This window comes from Hemitrygon akajei, chromosome 11, assembly GCF_048418815.1.
Source record: "Hemitrygon akajei chromosome 11, sHemAka1.3, whole genome shotgun sequence".
NCBI lineage: Eukaryota > Metazoa > Chordata > Chondrichthyes > Myliobatiformes > Dasyatidae > Hemitrygon > Hemitrygon akajei.
The window spans coordinates 24,363,529-24,377,940 of NC_133134.1; the positions used below are offsets into that span (position 1 = coordinate 24,363,529).

Sequence of the window (14,412 nt, forward strand, 5' to 3'; positions counted from 1 at the left end):
CTGCAAAAGGAAGAATTCTTTGATCTCTTTAATCCCTTGACTAAAATCTGGGTATATATGAAGCATGTGGAGTTTTAAGAATCCATATCCCCCTTTATCCCCAATCTTCTTCATGCCATGTGAATGTTGAATTCATGGTAAAGAGATAGATTGATATTTTCACAATATCACTATATAAGTTTGTGTTCTTGTCTCATAGCATGCAAACAGGCCCTTCAGTTCAATTAATCCATGCTGACTTAAGACACCTATCTAATCTAGTTCATTTTCCTGCATTTCACCCACATTTCTACAAACCTTTTTTATCCATGCAGCTGTCCAAGTGTGTTTTAAGTGCTGCTAATGAATCTGCTTCAACCACTTCCTCTGGCAGCTCATTCCAGATATGGATTTTCTTTTGGGTGAAAAAATTGCCTTTCTGGTATCAATTAAATCTGGTTGGGTTGAGCTGTTCTCTGATCTTGGCAATTTATTTGCAAACATTTCATCACCATATTAGGAAACCTGTTCAATACACTGTTAATTATGGTATGTCCTCCAAATGCTTTCCCTTTATATACCTATCAATCAGCTGATTGGTCATAATTTTGGAAGCTCATTTGCGATGTGGGGAGGAATCCTTGTCACTGATTGGTTGTGTGGTGAACTTCGCGCATTGTGGTCTGGAATTTTGCCCACATTGGCTCATAAATAGGATCGAGGTCCACGTGTTTGTGTTCACGGAAAACCACACTTCCAGGAATTTTCATGTTTGCTTATGCCATAACTTTCACTGACACCCAGCCAAATTTATGCCCCCTCTATCTTCATAAGTAGGGACTAGGGAGAGTTGGTCATGCTGCTTTGCAGACCAGTTGATGTTCATTGATCCTCGTGGATAGTTTTCTCCCAGTTTGGCTGACCTAATATTTGCTGAAGTCCCTGGACTGGATTTCGTAGACCTCATCAGTCTTGTCTAATAGCTTAGTTCATTCTTTTGGTCTTCAAAGTATTCTCAACATTGTTGTTGGCTTTTGCACAACTGAAATTCTATATTCTTTGAGCAATCAGGCTGTCATTTTCAAGATATTTCAAATGTATGGAAGAACAATCCATTTGGTCACTTCTTGGTTGTTGTGCTGTTGATCTCATAGTCACCTTCATATGAAGTTCCGTGGGTATCCATTTTATGCAAAGACTTTAAAGAGATATTTCTCCCTAATCTCTAACCATGAAGATCGAAGTGGGCAGAGAATCACTGGGCATTGGTGGAAGCAAACACACAGCATGCAAGACAAACGATTCTGTAAACAAACGTGGACCTCGATCCTATTTATGAGCCAACGTGGGCAAAATTCCAGACCACAGAGCATGAAGTTCACCACAAGACCAATCAGTGATGAGATTTCCTCCCCTCATCACAACTGAGTTTCCGAAATGATGACCAATCAACTGATTGAAAAGCATATAAAGGCCAAGCATTTGGAGAACACACCACAAGTGACATTGCATTGAAGATGTCTCCTTGTATGGTGATGAAACATTTGCAAGTAAATTGCCAAGATCAGAGAACAACTCAACCCAACCATCAACCACTTGAGCTACACCTTTTCCGAATTATTTCTATTAAATCCCTCCTCTCATGCCTTAAACCTATGCCCTCTGGTTCTTCATTCTTTTGGTCTTCAATGTGCACATTGGCTCTTTTCATCTCTATAAGATCACCATTGATTCTCTTATGCTCCAAATAATGAAGTTCAAAATGATTCAACCTATCTCCGTAGCTCATTCCTTGATGCCATGTACCTGTGCTCTTATAAAAGTCTGCTGCAAGTCAGTTTTTCATTGTACCTGTGCATACATGTATTTGAAGTATGACAACAAACTTGACTTTAACTGAGTCTTGACAACATCTTTGTAAATCTCTTCTGCATTGTTTCCAGCTTAATAGCATCTTTCCCATTTTAATGGAACCAAAACTAAAAACAATATTCCAAATGAAGCGTTGACAGCTTCTGTACTCAGTGTCCTGACTGATAAAGACTAGCATGTTAAAAGCCCTGTTCACTATGCTGTTAACCTGTGGTGCCACTTTTGGGGAACCAGGTACCTCTTGTCCTACAACACTCATTCAGTCTCTACTGCTCACTGTGAAAGTCCTATCCTGATTTGTCTTTCTAACATGCAACAAAGGAATTATCTGAATTCATTTCCACTTGCTGCTCTTCCTTCTTGGCCCATTTACCTAGCTGATCAAGATCCCTCAGTAATTCCTAATAACCATCTTCATTGTGAACACTGCCACCTATTTAAAAATCATCTGCAAGCTTACTAACTATGCCTGGTATAGGCACCTTCTCCAAATGAGTGAGAGAACGGTTTCTTGCATAAACTCCAGTTTAAAAATACTGCCCCCTTATCTTGAAACTATCTCCCTTTGTTTGAGATTCTCCCACTAGGAGAAACAACTCAATATCTACCCTGTGATGTCTCACCTTCCAGGATGTTCTATGTTTCATCAGGGGCGACCCTTGTTCTGCAAAATTTTAAAGAATACAAATCCAATTTCTTTTGGCCCTTTGTGATAGGGGAATTCTCTTATTCAGGGTTTGTCTGGTGAATCACTTTTGAACTGTGTTTCAAGGTTTTTTGAAAGGTAAAGCTAATTTCATGAATAAAAATGAACTTTTGAGCATTTTAACACCATGTTTAATGTTTTGAACATATTTGTATTTCAGGGACCGCGAAGCGCAGAAACAAATATCACTGTGATGATTGTACGCTCTAGTATCAATTGTTTGGTGACAATAAAGTATTTGTATTTAAGTTTACTAGAAGCAAGTTGTTAACAACCATACAATCCTACCAAAGGATTTTGGCCTGAAACATCGACTGTACTTTTTTCCATAGATGCTGCCTGGCCTGCTGAGTTCCTCCAGCATTTTGTTTGTATTGCTTGGATTTCCAGCATCTGCAGATTTCGTCTTGTTTGAAATGTACACCAGTTGCTTTATGATGATAGTAGGAAGACTGGGTAGGAGTAGCAGAGGTACCTACTGGCCTCAAAATAGCCAAAGTTGGATTCTGGAGAGAGGCCAGAGAGCAGCAATGTTGTGAAAGAAATTAACTTGGTGTTAACTTTATCTGCTTCAAATAATAATATTGTTTATTATTTATTTAATATATATTTAACACATTATTTTCATTGATTAGTTGCTACTAATAGTCCTAGTGGCAATTTTCTCATCACCTCCATTTTTCCTGTATCAAGGGTTTTTATCTTCTAGTGAAAATAAAGGTAACTACAGACAGAAAGATGAATTGTTCACAGATGGAAGAAGTGGGGCCTCACTCCCACAGGTCCATGACGATATGCGTAGCGGAGAGAACGCGTCTTCTTTCTTGAGACCCATTTCATGTCAGGAGGAACAGGACAATTTTGAAGAATCAGGTAGTTGCCACATATATTGGTTGTATTAACTGTGTTCCACATCTAAACATTAAATTCTTTATACAGGGGGTGATGGTCACAGGAGTCATCTTGAGCTAACTAAAGAAATAAAATACGTAGATATTTTATCATTGCCATTTGTGCTTTTATTTCTAAACTTGAAGTCATAAGAATTATTCTATACTAAGTTTTTAACATTGAAATGATGGTAATTCTTAGTTTGGATCATTGATTACTTTATCAAAATGCTGTAAAAGGTTTTAATTCCTTTTGGAAACCTTGTTTTATGTATAATCAGATAATATGAAAAAACAATTGTGATGGAGGTTCACATTGGATGCTTACGAGTTCTTCAGATAACTTGTTTTTCAGCAATGTGAATTAATGAGTGATACATATGGATATCATATTCTTAAAACCATCCCCCCTGCTTGGGTATAGGCTGCCATCAGCAGCTCGCCCGAGTTCTCTGCCCTGGGCCTATGTAAGGTTGATCGGCCCTGTGGCTTTCACTCCCAACACACGACTTCATACGTCTTCTCAGCGAAGATCCTTCCTTTTCCAGGAGTGAGGTCTTTGGTGCTTCTGAAGCTTTGGGTTTTTACAAGATAGTATTGCTAACCCATGTCCAACCTCCTTTCACAGCCAGACTTGCAACCATCCATGGTGGAGTTAAATGTCATCTTGCTGGCAATGAATGTTTAAAGTAAATAGATGTTATGAAATGTGAGGTAGAAAGATTTTGCTTTTGTGCAATTCATATTCGATAACATTGTTTATATCTGCACAGCACTGGGAAAAAAACTCATCCTGTCTAATTTTAAAGATCATTCTGTTTAGATTTTCATCATCCATATTACCAAATGGAGCTTTCGTTCCCATCCAAAGAGCAAATAGATTTTGTCTTTGCCCTTGTTGTATTCTTCAAACAAATCTATGCTATAAAGTGTGACTGAGTTACTTTATAGATTAAAATTTTACGTTGACATTGATCTGTAAATCTAATACTGATAGTTACTCCTATATTTTGTAATTAGCACTCAACTTTGATATGAACAAGTACAGCTTTCCATCTTTATGTTCTATAAATTGAGTCTTGTTTCCATCTAGTGAACTTAAAAGTGCAGCACATTGTCTGCTGTAGGTGTCTTAGACATTTTACTTGTATGCATTTTGATACGAATGCTGCTTTCATAGGATCTCTAGTTGGAGCTGATGATTTTCTACACAATTATTCACGACCTGAATCGTACAAACATTTTGCTGCTCGGTTCAAACTCTCTTCTGTTTGTCAGGTACACTTGAACTTTTAAATTTCTGTCGGGTTTCATAATTGTGCTTTGGGTGATTGACTATGTTTTCGGTCTCTGTTCAATTAAATGTACATCCAATAGATTGGATAAAGTCTGCTACAATAGAGAATAAGTCTTGGCTATCTTATCGAAGTCTTTGTGGTGCCATACTTGGATGGAACTAGATTTGTTGTGCTTATTGGAAAACTACATTGTGCTAGTCTGTTTCAGTTTGATTATGCATTTCATGTTACCAGCCTGCAGCATTAATTTGTTTTAATTGGCTTATACTTTCAGATAGTCATATACAACTGAAGCTTTTTTTCTGTCTGTCTGGAAAGCATTGTGCCTTTGATTTACTGAAAAATATGGAAGTAGAGATTATAGCACAGCTTTGCATATTTTGCATTTAATTGGCAGCATTCTTTGATCCAGAATTTGGCTATATTTCAGGGTGAAGATATCAAATTCCCACTTGCCAAAATGCAACAATGCTTAAAATGAAAATGCATTTTTCCTATTGTTTTGTCCTATCTACAGGGACAGTTATTTGCTTGAGAGAATAGTCAGAGTTGTCTGCATGATCAATGTGTTGTAATTTCCCTTTTGTGGAATTGGAATTAGAGTTAATTTATTATTGTCGCATGTTCTGAGGTACAGTGAAAAGCTTGTCTTACATGTTGCTCATAGATCAAATTATTACAAAATGCTTTGAGGTAGTACAAGTGAAAATAATAACAGAATGCATAATAAAGTGCAACAGCTACAGAGAAAGTGCAGGTATACAATAAGGTACTAGATCATAATGAGATAGATTGTGAGGTTAAGAATTCATCTGTTGGAAGCATTCAGTAGTCTCATAACAGTAGAGTAAAAGTGGTCCTTGAGCCAAGTGATATGTGCTTTCAAGCTTTTGTATCTTCTGCCCGATGGGAAGGGAGAAGAGAATGTCCAGGGTGGGTTTGGTCTTTGATTATGCTGGCTGATTTACTGAGGCAGCAAGAATAGACAGAGTCCATGAAGAGGAGGCTGGTTTCTGTAATGTGCTGAGCAGTGTCCACAACTCTCTGCAGTTAATTGGGGTGGATGCACCTCAAGCCTATTTCTGTAAGACATTTATCTTCCCACTAGGTATTTCACATCGAGATAATAGTGGAATTTGTTTGTGCCTTGTGTTCTTGTAAGGAAAAATGAACCTGAGCCCATGCTCCAAATGCTGTCCCATGTTCCTGTTTGAATTGCATATGTCTGCAGAGCAGATAAGGATATTATTAGGTTCTGATGTAATGCTCCATATATTCCACAATGAAACAGTCTAAGATTCAATTTAAATAATATATTTGTTATTTGAGTTTGTATAGACAATGTACTCCAGCTAACTGCCTGTGGTGTAGTGGCATCTGCACTGGACTGCGAGGCGTGTGGTCTTGTGTCCGAATCTGGCCGGCTCCTTGCACCCTTTCAATGTTGGGTTGAGTGTCGAGCTAGCAACTTGGCCTTGTAAAAAAACAAACAAATGCTAAAGAAATGGCAAGGTTGCTGCCTGATGCACCACAAGGTGTGGAAAGGAGCAACAACAACACTTTATTAAGCATTTAAAAGAATGAAAGAAAATCTCATCAAACCAAAAACAAAAAAAAAAGGCTTGATAGTTTAGATGCAAGGAGAAAGTCACCCTTGAGTAGAGAGTCTAAGACCAAAGGGCCAGCTTGAGAAAAAGTCTGGGCTATTAAAGGCTGAGATGAGGAGAACTGTCTTCATTCAAAGTGTGATAACCTTTGGTGCATTCTACCTTGGATGGTTGTGGAAGCTCCATTGTTTTCATCCTAAACAGAGATTGATGGATTTCTGGATAGTAAAGGAATCAATGATGATGTGGATGGTGCTTTTTAAAAATATAAGGCAGCTGAAAGATCAGTGATGACCTTGATAAATGCCATAGCTGGTTCAAAGAGCTGAATGGCCTTCTGCTCCTCCGCTCCTGTCTCATTGCATTGCAGGAAAGAAAAGGAAAGTCATGGAGGGCAAAGACAAAATTAATTTTGTGAATTTGAATTCAATGAAAGAAATTGACTCTTGATTTCATCTGAGCTGCCTCTGAGAGAGAGATCCAACTATGTATTTTTAAATTAAAATAATAATTTCAGGGAGATGCATAATTGCAGCTACTTTCCCCTTGGGAAGATGCTCGCAACAACAATTTTCAGTTGGCTGACAGAGGAGTCTTCGGCTGAAAATTTTTTTTGTTCCTATTCAAAATTGTGTTGTCTTGAAAAAAGTCCTGAAATAAAACCAAATTCGGGTTCAAACATTACTTCAGCTTAAACACACAATATATAAATCTGTGCTACAATCTCTACCTCCATATCTTGTAGTAAAGGCGATACATTTTTTTTTTGCTTCTGAAGTTAAGTAGTTTAAATTGTAAGTAGTTTCTATGCATTTTGTTGTCTGATGATATTCCTATTCTTTTTCTCATCTCATATTCTGAATCTTCTTCAGGATGTAGTCCTCCCTGAAGGGAAGGAGGATCTGAAACTGAAAGTAGTAATTGGATACAATGGAAATGGAAGAGGAAATATGGTCTGGAATCCTGATACAGGTAACTGTTAAAGCAAGTTGTGATCTCAGAGTGTAAATGAGTCAGGTGTATACAGAATATACCTTGGAATCTAGATATGCACAACCAATATGCACGATCTCAAAAGGAAATGTACATTATGCAGCAGAGAGTCCTTGTCTTCGGTATTCTTGTTGAGAATTTTATCAAATTAATGCCTTGACTTACATATTTAGTGGTCTTCCTGTGTAATTTAATTCTCAATCTGCATTAAGCATTTACTTATCGTAACTTGGTGTGTTAAAATGAATTGCATTTTATCTTTTGTACAACATTTATATTGGCTACTGCTGAGCAGTGCATTAACTGAACAGTGTAATTACAATAGTGTAAGATTATAATGTTTAAAAAAAAAGTTCCTGCCATTATTTTGATTGTCTCTCTGTTTATCTACCTTTTCAAGGTCTTTTTGCATATTCTTGTGGCTGTCTGGTGGTAGTTGAGGACCTGCATTCTGGATCTCAGAGACATTTAACAGGCCACACAGGAGAAATCTCTACTCTTGCAGTCAGCCATGATACACAGGTATGCTTGGGCTGAATTTGGGTGAGATTTGATCTAGTTACTGATGCCCTTTATATCTCAGTTAATTATGTTACATTTAGACACCTCTAATAATTAGAAAACCAAGTGGTAATGATTGTGGTTCCTTGTAGATTTGCAACTGATTCTGAAGCTGTAGTCCTGCTTTTGGCCCATAAATGCATAATATACTTGCTGCTTCAAGGTTTTTTTGGGGGATAGGTGGTGGATGAGGTTGATAAGGTAGTGTTTTCCTTTCCATTTGTTACAATTTATTTATTAATACCTTATAATAATCAACAATATATATTTGGTTTCCAGTACCTATTTATAAATGTTATTTTTTGAATTCAAAATCTTAGATCTGTGGGATATTTTAAAAACAAACGAGGAAAATTCCAAAAGTATGAAAGTTTTGTCTCTCCTAAACCATGGGCTTTGTAGATATTAATTATAAACAGAGCCATCATCTATTCAGCAATAGTGAGGGGTGGGGTAGCAAAGAAATTCATTAAATAACCAGTCTAGGCAAAGGGAAATACACAAAGGAAGGGATAAGTTCTTTTCCATTCACCCCTCTAACTCTTGCCGACAATACTTTTAATAAAGTATGCTGTGGCTTACGCACATGAATATTTGCAAAAGCTTTAATGTTTTGTGATGCTTCTTTAATATTAATATCAGTGAAGTTTTCCTGGAAGTTTTGTAATCTGAGGATTCCTTTACTTAATTACATGCCTTAAAAATTTGGAGGATTTTCCCCTTTTTTTCTCTCACAAGGATCTTGCATCAGCTTCGGAAGAACAAGACAAAAATGGCTGTTGCATTTTTATTTGGGATGTCGTGAGTGGCAGTTGTAAGAAGGTACTTTCTCATCATACAACTGAGGTGCAAGCTATGGACTACTCCAGAGATGACAGATTCTTGATGTCTGCTGGTAAGGTTTATTGATCTTTGAGCAGTATAATCTGATATTGAAACTATTTTCTTATCAATGTTTTTCTGCAGGATTTAGTCAAATGTTTGAAGCTGGTGAATTTTCTTCTTTCCTGCCTGAATTCCAACGGATTCATTCTTTTTGTGACTTTATGGTCTGGCTTTCCATCTCCACGATTCTAGTTGTCATGGCATTCTCATGAAACTCAGGAAATGCAAAACTTGTCTTTTTATCTCTACCCTTCCCTTCCAGGAACCCAAACAGTTCTTTCAGGAAAAGCAGTGATTCATATGTATTACTGACCTTATATGATGCACTTGTAGTTCACAGTATGGTCCTCTGCAGTAGATCATCTGCATTCAAGATTCAAATTACATTTATTATCGAAGTATGTATTCAGTATACAACCCTAAGATTTATCTTCCCCAAGACAGCCACAAAACAAAGAAAACCATGGAACTTGTTCAAAGATGAACATCAAGCCCCCAATGTGCAAATAAAGAACATATCACATGAATGACAAAAAAGAAGTGAAGAACACAATATAAAACGTCAAACCACCAAGTCAGCAAAACAGTCCGAAAATATTTAGTGTCAGCTCAGTTCAGTTTATTCTTGCACTGTGTTACTTATTGACTACAGGCCACAGGCCAGTCCTCCACAATCAAAATCGCACAAAATAGCAACAATAAAAAAGTCCAATCAGAAACACATCATCACATGAACTACAGAGTCCAGTCCACAAATCCAGTCGACTAATCCTTGCCCACACCCAATTATCCGGCAGCAACGAGTGAGACCAATTAAGTGCAGTCACCTTCCTCCGACCAAAGAGGGTGAAATAGAGACTGGTCACACAAACCTGATGGTGCTGAACACCTGCTCGCCTTCCACTCTAATTCTTACTGATTTCAATCTTCCTCGACATTTTAATCGGCAAGTAATGGAGTCGATCATGAGCTTGCACCACATCTCCAAACTTCTTGACTTCCAGGCCACACACTTTACTCAAAACCTCCCTGAATTTCCTTGGAAACAGCAAAGTACCAGATCACTCAATCGGCCTGACAACACATCATGAAACTGTAGTTCGCACGTTCCAATAGCAGCGGAATCATATTTGAAAGAAATAGTAAAGGAAGTAATTTTGCGAACTATCTGAAAGATGTCGCCTTTGTCTGTGTTGTTCGCTGACACCACCTTCCATCTTCACTTGAGGGGTGACCCTCATCTTGCAGCCGCCTATCACTTTAATTCTCCCTCCCAATCCTTTTGACATGTCTGTGGCTTCTTGCATTCTAATGTGGCCCAATCTTTTGTCTGGCCACGTTGCAACTTTCCAGAGTTAGTATTGATTTCAACAAATTTGGAGTACAATACACCCCCACTTTACAGCGGGGTTGCAATTTTTAAATGCTCTCCATGAATGTATAGCTGTAAATTAAGTAATTATGCTGTTGAACCATTTAATAACCACTCTGAACCATACCTCTATATTGCTTATATTAAATGTACATAATTGTCAGAATGTAACAGTTTAACTGAACTTGCTGAGCCAAGTTAATTAATTTGAATTTCTCCTTTGAGCAGCTAAAGATATTTTTGATGTGGTGGACATTGAATAAGGAAGTAATATTGCATGTTTCTAAAGTAGAATTAGTTTTTTTTTGTTAAGTGTTCTTAGTTGTTTGGTTCTGGTTTAAGATGCTAGTGAAGCACAGTGATGACTTGCTCACAGTGAACAAAACTATTAACTACTTTATTAATCTCACGTTTTCTCTGAAGCGATCACTGCAATCAATAGCCTGTAACTTCCCTTTCGGAGTTGAGTCTTTGACCCACCTATACACCTGGCATTTTGCAGTGTGAACTGAATTCTTGAAGGTGCAGGACGGTTGCAACATGGTGTGTATGTGCCAAATCAAGACAGCGGGGCTTGGGCCCAAGAGTGGGGAATGAGGCAATGTTTGGCCATTACTAGACAAGGTTTGGAGGTGATTCGAAGCAGCAGAACTGTGATGAGGCAGAGTAATGGCGATAGGATCTGGGCCTGAGAAAGAGGAACAAGCTGATGTTTGACCAATTTAAATGGCTGGCCAGATTGGAAGTGTCAGGTATGGGCTGAAAATATACAGTGGGCCCCGGGCTTGAGAGTATATTGAAGCCGCAGGGCCCAGGTCTGAGAGGGAAGAATGACCTGTGATTTGACTGATTTAAATGCTGGGCTAGATTGGAAAGGTCGGGGTGTCAGGGCCAGAGGAGAGGGATGGGTCAGTGTTTAGCTCACTGCTCGTGAGGTTTACTCGTCTCTGTGCTGAACTGAGACTGAGCTGCAAATAACCGGACCAGCTGTTGCGATGAAGGGCTTCATGACTGTGGACTCACTTTCATGAACTTCAGTTCTGAATGTTATTTGCTTACTTGCATTGTGTGCACGATTTGTCACTTGATTCTGCACGAAGGGTATTTAACAGTTCTTTAATGGGTTCTGTTGGGTTTCTTTTGTTCGTAGCTGCCTGTAAAGAGATGAATCTCCAGGTCTTGTATAGTATACATACTGTGCAGAAGTATTAGGCACATATATATTGCTAGGGTGCCGATGATTTTTGCTCAGTACTGTAGTGTGGAGTGGAGAGCGAATTTATAAATCTGGTGGGAACAAAGAATGTTGGGAGTAGTGAGGGTGGAGCACCACAGGAGAACAGATGGCAGAGAAGGAGTACCAGGGACGGGGGTTGACGTGGGTACAGACACACCCAGGCCTGGGACATTGGGCAAGATAATTTGATTCCAAACAATTGGTTATTGATCATTATAGAATATCCCTTTGGTGCTTTCTGCTCCCTTCCCTCTATGTTCCCTTTTTCCCAACCATTATCCCTTTCTGCCTGCCTCCCTTCTCGTTCTCAGTCCACAATAGAGACCCATATCAAAGATCAGGTACATCATCACTTGCATATGTTATGAATTTTTTTTGCAGCAGTACAGTGCAATGCATAGAATTATTAAAATACTGTGCAAATGTCTTGAACATGGACACACCATACATACATATGTATTTATTGTGTGTGCGTGTGTCTTAAGACTTTTGCACAATACTGTACTTCAATAATAAATATACTTTAAACTTTTAACCTTGATATAGATTTTGCTCCTTAAAGGTTTCTGATGTTGATTTGATGTAATTTATTTCAGGAGATTATAGGGACCTCACAATTGCTTTATGGAATACCAGGAATTATGAGCTTGTGGCAACTACAAAAATATGTGATCCTATCCATGATTTAGCATTTGACCCAACTGCCTTCAATGAGTTTGCCTGTGTTGGGGTAGGAGCTGTGCATTTCTGGTTGATAGAAGAGAATGCTAATGAAGTACAACTGAAGGTCAGTTTTTGCTTTTTAGGATACATTTTTGTAATAATAAATAGTTCATTGTTGAACTTTACTTTTAAATGTGTATTGAATGCTGATGGTTTATGAGGCATTGGTCAGATCACATTTGGAGTATCGTGATTAGTTTTGGGACCCATATCTAAGATAGCATGTGCAGAATTAGAAAGAGGGAGGTGGACAAGAGTGATCTGGAAATGAAAGGTTTAATATGTGATTGTTCTAGGCCTGTACACATTGAAGTTTAAAAGAATGAGGGGTGTATCTCATTGAAACCCACCAAATATTGAAAGGCCTACATGGGATATAGAAAGAATGTTTCCAATCGTGGGAGAGTATAGGGTGTTGAATATATGGAATTTATTGTCACGGACAGCTATAGAGGCCATGTTATTGAGTATATTTAAAGTGGTTCTGAAGCACGCCAAAAGCTATTGGGAAAAGGTGGGAAAATGGAGTTGAAGGGAAAATAAGTTAGCCATGATTGAATGGTTTAGCAGACTCAATGGGCTGAATAGCCTAAATCTGGTCTGTTTTATAGATTATCCTAATTACCTCATGCCAGATGCCATCAGTTGACTGCTATACAATCATGTATGAAAGCAGCATAAGATGAATAACCTTCCAGAAGCTGCTGCTCTGATCGTGGCTGAAGAGTAACTCAAAACTCAACATCTGACAGCTTACCTTCTAGCTTTTTTTCTCTTCTGCTAAAGACGGCAATTTTGTGAGGTGTCTAGAGGCATCACTAGTGGAGAAGGAGCAGAATTATTGCTTAAAGTCAGTGATCTTTCATCGGAACTGGAAAGATGTAATAATGAAATAAGTTTAAAGTTGCAAAGAGAGTTGCAGAAGGTATCAAGTCAGAAAGAGAAGGCCTGTGATAGGGTGCAGTAGCATAACACTAGTGGTTGTGGATACTGTAGAAGGATAGACATTTTGATGTGCATTGGTACTTCTGTGTAACAAATGTATTATAAAGTATAGAGTTGGCGCATAGAGTATAGAGTTGCATTTTCTTAAGCCTGGCTTTCTGTGCTTTATCCTCTGCTTACCACATTACAGTAGGAAATATTTTCATCTTGATGTAAAATTTTCAAATATTATTTGTTTTATTTTGTTGTTATAGGTTCACAGGGTCTCAATCCCAGATGAAGTGAATGCTGGGGAGCTCACTGCACTATGCTATAACTGTGATTCAGTTCTTTATACTGCAACCAACACAGGGAAGATCTGTGCATGGGACACACAGCACAACAGATGTTTCATGACATGGGATGCAGATGAAGGGGAAATTGGTACGTAAAGTTATAATATGGCCCAGTACTTACAGCAGTGTGGTAATATTATTTATCACAGCAGAATCAGGTTTATTATCATCAGTTTATATGATGTGAAATATGATGTTTTGTAGCAGTACGTTGCAAAGACATAAAGTTGTAATGAATTACTAAACAGTGAACAGGAAAGGAATCACGAGGTAGAGTTCATGGAATCATGAGGTAGTGTTCATAGAAATCTAATGGTGGAGGGGAAGAAGCTGTTTCTGAGTTATTGTGTGTGGGCTTTCAGGGTGGTTTGTATCTCCTCTTAATAGTAGTAACAAGAAGGGGGCATGTTGCAGATGGTAAGGATCTTTAATGCTAGATGCTGCTGCCTTAAGGTACAGCCTCTTAAGGTCTTTTCGAAGTGGGAAAGGATTGCACCACTGCAGTAGTGTCATCTGCGAATTTTCTGTTTTAGGAATTGTGCAAAGTCGAGGTTATCGCTTGATGAGTGGCAGTAACACAAAGAAGATCCGGCTATGGGCAGTCACTGGATTGCAGGAAATGAGACTTGAGGGAACAGGAGCAAGGTGATGTTGCAATGAATTTTCATTGCAATGAATTCTTACCTTAATTTGTACAGGAAATAGAAATTCTATAGCAATAGGATAGATTAGACCATAAGATATAGGAGCAGAAGAAGGTCATTTGGCCGATTGAGTCTGCTCGGCCATTCAATCATAGGCTGATCCAATTCTTCTAGTTATCCTCGCTCCCCTACCTTCACCCCATACCCTTTGATGCCCTGTCTAATCGAGAACCTATCTAACTCTGTCCTAAATACACACAATGACTTGGCCTCCACAGCAGCTCGTGGCAACAAACTCCACAGATTTACCACCCTCTGACCAAAATAATTTAGAAACATAGAAAACCTACAGCACAATACAGGCC

The 14,412-nt window shown here is 38.4% G+C and overlaps 1 protein-coding gene across 3 annotated transcripts in view; it reads left to right on the top strand.

Moving 5' to 3' along the window:
• wdr90 (WD repeat domain 90) overlaps positions 1-14,412 on the top strand; it is a 92,819-nt gene that overhangs the window by 59,027 nt on the left and 19,380 nt on the right. For all 3 annotated transcript variants that reach the window (XM_073060461.1, XM_073060462.1, XM_073060463.1), the window contains 8 exons: positions 3,251-3,430; positions 4,628-4,725; positions 7,225-7,324; positions 7,746-7,867; positions 8,645-8,801; positions 11,997-12,187; positions 13,323-13,491; positions 13,937-14,048. In XM_073060461.1, the coding sequence (XP_072916562.1) occupies positions 3,251-3,430; positions 4,628-4,725; positions 7,225-7,324; positions 7,746-7,867; positions 8,645-8,801; positions 11,997-12,187; positions 13,323-13,491; positions 13,937-14,048 (1,129 nt within the window). The remainder of the gene's footprint in view (positions 1-3,250; positions 3,431-4,627; positions 4,726-7,224; positions 7,325-7,745; positions 7,868-8,644; positions 8,802-11,996; positions 12,188-13,322; positions 13,492-13,936; positions 14,049-14,412) is intronic.